The sequence below is a fragment of the Oryzias melastigma genome, linkage group LG13 (genome assembly GCF_002922805.2).
Source record: "Oryzias melastigma strain HK-1 linkage group LG13, ASM292280v2, whole genome shotgun sequence".
Classification (NCBI taxonomy): domain Eukaryota; kingdom Metazoa; phylum Chordata; class Actinopteri; order Beloniformes; family Adrianichthyidae; genus Oryzias; species Oryzias melastigma.
In genome coordinates this window covers 31,571,557-31,578,227 of record NC_050524.1, presented here as the reverse complement: position 1 = coordinate 31,578,227, position 6,671 = coordinate 31,571,557, and the positions used below count along the sequence as shown (strand labels likewise).

At 37.8% G+C, this 6,671-nt stretch overlaps 1 protein-coding gene across 5 annotated transcripts in view; it reads right to left on the bottom strand.

The window, feature by feature from the left end:
* Positions 1–2,682: 2,682 nt before the first annotated feature.
* ets1 (v-ets avian erythroblastosis virus E26 oncogene homolog 1) overlaps positions 2,683–6,671 on the bottom strand; it is a 44,155-nt gene continuing 40,166 nt past the window's right edge. For all 5 annotated transcript variants that reach the window (XM_036214854.1, XM_036214853.1, XM_024277852.2 and 2 more), the window contains 2 exons: positions 4,181–4,299; positions 2,683–3,960 (listed from right to left, as the gene is read on the bottom strand). In XM_036214854.1, the coding sequence (XP_036070747.1) occupies positions 3,745–3,960; positions 4,181–4,299 (335 nt within the window). In that variant the 3' untranslated portion in view covers positions 2,683–3,744. The remainder of the gene's footprint in view (positions 3,961–4,180; positions 4,300–6,671) is intronic.

Genomic DNA, 6,671 nt, shown 5'->3' with positions numbered 1-6,671 from the left:
ACATCAATGGGGATCAAACTAGGCATTTTTTAGTCTTTTTACAAACTTTATGCAAACTTCTTTGTTGCACAATTGATTCTGAGTCATTTCCCCAATAAATAGATTAAAAAAATGAATATTTAGCTCCTTTAATGTTCAGATGCGCTCCTTGTGTTCGGTTAAAATGTCATCACCGTTTGCTGAAACGTGGTTTATGAACACAGCAGATTGATGAGTCAAAACAAAACTTTTGACCACAAGTTTTACATCAGTTTTGCTTAAAAAGTGGTTGAATTAGTTGCATTGCTGATTAGAAAACAGATAAAATGTGTTTTTACAAGGTCAATGATGCAAGAAATATTGTAAATCACAAAGGTGACTTTTTTTATACGCATACGAGGTTGAAATGAAAGAAAACACCACACAGAGTTATAAAATCTGTCTTCACATATATTTTATACCATTTGGAAGTACATTAAGTACATTTTAGAAATAGAAGCTACAGTTTATAAAACCTTTCCAGCAGAATCATTGATGGGCCAGCATCAGCCTTTTTTCCCTAGCAGACAGGTCAATTTTTTAATACGAAAAAAAAAAAAAAAATTACAAAAACAAAAAAATAAACCAAGACAGTTCGCTACATTACTTTGTCCTGCGCTACCTTTAAGTTCCCATGAAAGCACCAGCTATCTGTGTCTTTTGTCTCTTATAAAATATAAATTATTGAAAAATATTCAAAATGCTTGTGAACTAAATAGAATAAAAATGATCTCATAACAAAAAATACAGACACAATATAAAAAAATATACACAAAGAACATACATCCAAGACAATAAGGCTTTTCCTTCTAGATCAGTTCTGAGATATGCATATGCCACAAAATATTGGTTTGTATACACTTGTCTGACAACGAGACACAGATACACAAGTCCTGCAGTAGATTGGAGTCTCCCATACAAAACAAACGTTTATTTTCCTAAACAAAACAAGTAAAAAAAATCATTTAAAGTAAGAAACTGTTTTCTGCACGTGTGCAGCCATACTAATATTAGGATTTTGTTTTCAGTTGGATGACTCTATCTTTACAAAGGGGTTAAAAAGGTGGAAAAAATGACTCAAAGAAACAGTGAAAATGAACACAGTGCAGCTGACGTTCAACTACCTTGAGATCCAATTTGTTGATAAGGTCATGAGTTTAAAAGTCACTTATAATGAAAATTGATAAAGATTGTTACCGGTCTGTTCAGTCTGAAACAAAAAACTCACAGAAACTCTGTCCTAAAATCTCCAAAGAAAAGAGAAAAAAAAGAAAAGATAACACTTTCCACATACATGAGAAATGTTTGGTCCCTGTCCTCTAACGCTGTGGATGCACCAAAGACCTCACATGGGTTTTGGTTATTATTCCTGCTTTGTCTGTTGCTTATTTGTGTAATCTGGGTCTCAATAAAGCATTATGAAATACAATCTGTACAAATAGACATCTCAAAAGCTATTTTCATCCATATAGTAACATTCAGTCACTGTAAACAATAACATTGTATTCTAAGATAATATTCAACTTTGGCATTTCCCAGTGTAGAGCCACTGTTCCCACTGTGGGGAGGAAACTGCTGCCCGCTCGTATGAATGCAACCAGTGAATTGTTAGGCATGTGAGGGGAAAAGCCACAGTGGGTTTTTCATAACTAAGCATACAGTTTGAAGTCAAACGCTCTGCCATCAGGCCAACATGTCTCAAGTAATCGAACTTGCTTCATTCTCTGTCTATTGCTTTCTTTCTATGATCTCCCGCGTTATCCGCAGATTCCTTTCTGGCACCTTCATCTTCCCCAATAAAAAAAAAAAGCTTCACATTCTGTACATTTTCCTATCGCCTTGTCCTTACGATTAGGGCTGGGTATCGATAATAAATTCCAGAAAAGATTCAATCTGATTTTTTTTGTTCTTATTCAATTGGATTCAATTTTGAGTTTACACGGTTTACAAATTTAGACACATTGGTTTAGAATTACATTAATAATCTACTATGTTTTCTGAATATATTTAAACTAATCAAATACAGTTCACATACTGTAAAATTTATTCGTGAAATGATAAGATTGTTAATGGCATACAGTGTTACATGGTTTCTCAAAAGGAGAAGTTCTAACAAAAATGTTAATAGTAAACATTGTTTTGCTTCTTCTAGAGGGCGTTTCAGTTTGGCCACTAGGTGGCAATAACCCTATAGCATTACACCTTAATCCAGAAGAAGAAAAAAATTGAAAAAAAAGAACTGTTTTTGATCACAAATGGTTACTTTAAAAAATATTTCCTTAAAAGAGTTTGGAAAATTCATGTCTGTGAGTTTATAAAGATGTAGGTTTACATCGACCAAGCGTTAGCATTACCCATCCTATGGGAAATTCCATTAAACGTTAGCATCAAGCTAACAGACTCTAGCTTTATGTGCTAAATCGATGTCTATTTTTATGAATTGATTATTGATCTGTTAAGCTTAAATCTATTCATCGATTTTATCAACCCAGCCCTACTTTCAATGTACCTCCTCACTGCACTGGAGCTGCACTCCCAGAGCTGTGTAACAGACAAAATAGACGGACGAACATTTGACATTCTTAGGGCTTTTTAAAAAGTAAAAAAAAAAAAAATCTCTTCCTTAGCTAAACAATGCCTTTTTCTTTTTTTGTTTTTTTTTTGTTTTTTTGCAGAACAGACTACAGGGACACATCCAACGCAACCCTAACATGAACAATGACCCGAGAAGTTATTCCTTTAATCCGCACATCAAACAGTTCTTCCTGAATTCCCCCACATAGATTGTCTACATTTTGCTAATACTGGTGGTAAATGCAAAAAAATGCTTCAAAAAAGTTTCAGTCACAAGGTGTCTTTTGACAAAAATGGCAAACATATACATAAAGCTGAGAGTTTCTAAAGCAACGGTTACTTTCAGTCGTCTCTCTGACACTATGGAAATGAGTCACCTCCACCAAGGCTTTACACGGCACAAAGCTCAGGGCCAGTGTTTATAGTGTTGTCTGATAATACATCAGCACATTTCAGTTAATGGTCCTTGAGATAAGAAACTTGAATCTTCACAGGCAAATAAAAAAAAAGAAAAATCTCTCAATAATTTAATTGGCCCGGCTGGTTTACCTTGGTCCTTTCTAGCAGTTTAATACTGGCACAACATCAAATTATAAACAACATTTTGATATATCAATTTTTTTCTCCTTTCCTGACAGAAATCGTGTCTTTGAATACGGTACAACGCCTTCCTCGCTTCCGACTTGACTTTTTGGGTGCGAAAGGGAAGTTTTCGCTCTCGTTCCGTTTACCTCAGCATCATTCGAGTCAGCTCCTCCCCTCATCTTGTGGTTGTTCCTCGCTGCTCCCCCACTTTTAGAACCAAAACAGAAGAAAACCAGCAGTCTACCGGATAAAGCTTCATCTACTAAATAATACCAGGATGTATATATTCATATATAAAAATAAAAAAAAAAAAAGGACACATTCGCTCACACCTGGGAACGAATACAGGCTTTTTGTTTGGCTCCTGCCTTCCTTTAAAATATGGTCTGAGAAACAGGAGCTCAAAGCTGAAAAGACCACAGTTGGTCATTAAAAAACATTTGGGTCCCCCCTCCCAAAATGCTTTAAATCAAACAGTTAAGACTATTTTTAAAAGCCTCAGTCCATGTGGCTCCTAAACTGTTGTCCTCACTTCTTTCATTCTTTTGCTTCCTCCCATGTCTGCTTTCACTCGTCCGTGTCAGGCTTTACGTCCAACATGGCGTGCAGCTCCTCGGGGGTGTAGCCCAACAAGCTTTTCAAGTCACAGACAAAGCGGTAGACGTAGCGCTTCCCGGACGTCTTGTGGATGATGTTCTTGTCGTAGTAGTAACGCAGACCACGGCTCAGTTTCTCATAATTCATCTTGGGCTTGTTTTTTCTCTTCCCCCACCTCCGGGCAACCTGAATGAACCGAGACAGGCCAACATTTATTTATTTATTTATTTATTTATTAGAAATTAGTCTGCAAATGAAATATACTAAGATAATCTACTAGAATGATTTTTTGAGACATTACAAGAGGCTGATTAAACCTGCAACTGTCTCCCTTTTCCTCATATGGCTAACTACTTAGGACCTCCCATCTTGTGTGCTGGTGACCATAAGGGTCGCGACCTCTCACCTCATCTGGATCAGAGAGCTTGAACTCCCAGCCGTCGCCTGTCCAGCTGATGAAAGACTGGCAGGACTTGTCGGTCAGGAGCTCCAGAAGAAACTGCCACAGCTGGATGGGGCCGCTACCTGCAGAGCAGACGGAGAAAGAAGAAGAAGAGGCGTTCATTTGAGCTGCTTCCACTGAGAGGAAGATCAATTATTTGTCTTTGTGATGATTAAAGGAAAATATATCACTTTAACTAATAAAGGGGAAGTCAAACTAATGCTTCAAAGCATCCAGTTTCTAAATTACAAATAATTATCAGTCATACTTGATGCTAACTTGAGCCCAAAGGACTCAAAAATGCACATTTGCATAACAAAATTCCAACACAATGAATTAAAGGAATTTTAAGGCCAAGTATGTTTTCAGTCAGTTTTCTTACTGAAAGGATTCAATATAAATAAACAATTATTCATAATACTGAAATGATCACAAATCCTTTCATTCTCGGTTCATGTTGTGCTGGACTGAAATTGAGGTCTGAGGGAGTCTTCTTTTGCACGTGAAACTGCTAAATATTCATGCCAATTATTCACTGAATAGAAACAAAGTAAACCTTCTAATCTGGGTCAGAGAGAAAAACAGAATTGGAACCAAATGTCCTGCTAAATACAACAGCTTCATTCATATTCCACGTCTGCCAGTTGCTCTGTACTGTATGTGAATCTAGAGCCTGTGTCTGTATGAGTTCCATACTGATGAAATCACCGTTTATAAAAAAAAAAAAAAAAAAGTGTTGCAGCCTTTGGGGCTTCAGCAGCAAATCTATGGGAATTGTGTGAGAACAACAGCTTTCACGTCCTTTCTTGTGTTACAATGAAACACGTTTTTGAAGGAATCAAAACACTGATAATTAGTTGCTGATGCTTTTTTAAACAGTTCACAGAAAGCAGAACAAAGCGGCTCTAAAAAAGGGCCGGTTCTGTCTCTGAGCTAGATTCGCGGCGCTGCACTTTAATCGTGTGGTTTTTCTCTGCATACACAAGAACCCATTCCACTTTTTGAGGCTCCTGCGTTCAAAATTCATACCTGCCGGTGCAACACGCCGCCTCAGCAGAAACTGGAGCTGAGCAAAAGTCACCTCTTTTAGAAAACCAAAGGTACCTCTGCACAATGCACACAAAAGCTTTCCTTGGAAACAGACACGTGGGCTGAAGCACTGAAATGGCACTTCAGAAGAGCCTTTTTTTTTTAAGGTGGCGCGCAACAAGAGCCCCTCGGAGTTTGGAAAAATGGGCGCCTGTGCAACACTGCGTCTCTTTCACACAGAAAAGTGCGGCTCGCATTCCAAAAGTCTGCCTCTGTGGCACCCGGCCCACATTAAGGATGACACCAGCCCCCTGCGCTCTCACGCCAGCGACCCTTTTGCACACACACTCAAGTTTCCCAAAATACATTTCCATTTTTTGACGCACAATGGGACTCTTTGCAGAAGCACAGTGTGCAGCAAAAAGGGCGGCAGCTTGCACACACAGCAGCGTTCAGCAGGAATTCTTGAAGTTTTGAAATGTGCAGCCACGGTTTAAAAAAAGGAAAAAAAAAAGGTGGGGCCTGAAACAACCTATTTCAACAGAACTTTATTATTGTTCTGCTATTAACTGCAAGGTCAGTAATGGACTGATGCTGGCGTTTCTCCATATCTCAGGCAGGGAGATTGAAGAGAAAAGCAACATGTAGAGACTGAACGTTCATCAGGCTTTCTGAAGTTAGGTAGGATGTGCTGCAAAATGAATCACCACAAAGATGACTACTCCTATCTAACTGCAGACTTGTCTATCCATGTCTGCACTAAAAGTTTCACCTGACTGGAACAAGAGGCCATGCAGATTAGCCTGCCTGTCAACTTTAAAGTCATTTTAAGTTCATCTTATTCACTTTTTTTTGTAATCCTTCGCAAACTTTTATTTGGTCTTATACATGCCTAAAAAAAGGGAAAAAAACACGCTTCCCTCAGAATAGCTGTTCAGAAAATATTGGCATGATTCTATTCTTCCATTTTAGTCTAATGGTTTGGTAAAACAGGGTGGTGGGGGGAGTAACTCCGGCTCTAATGCTTCAAAGGGAGTTCGAGATTGCATTTTACTCTTCATTATTTGATTATATCTATATTATGGCATTTTCCAACATCATTAAAAATGAATGACTCATTGTTCTGCAAGAGGCTTTTGAACTAACATTCGCAAATATAACCAATTAACTCGTGTATACTGACTTTGGGCCCATTAAAGACCCACTCTGATGAAATTTGTCTTTTTTTTTTTTTTTAACATGATCTTGTGGCATTTTTCTCATGATAGAAAACATAAATAAAATAATTTATGATTAAAAAGTGTGTTTTTGAGTATGTATTTATTCAAATCATGATGGATCAGTAGCAGATGAAAACCAGCTGGTTTGAAAAAGTTCGGGGTTTGTGACGCAGCAACGGAGCAACTGTCTCCCTTCTCTGCTTCAA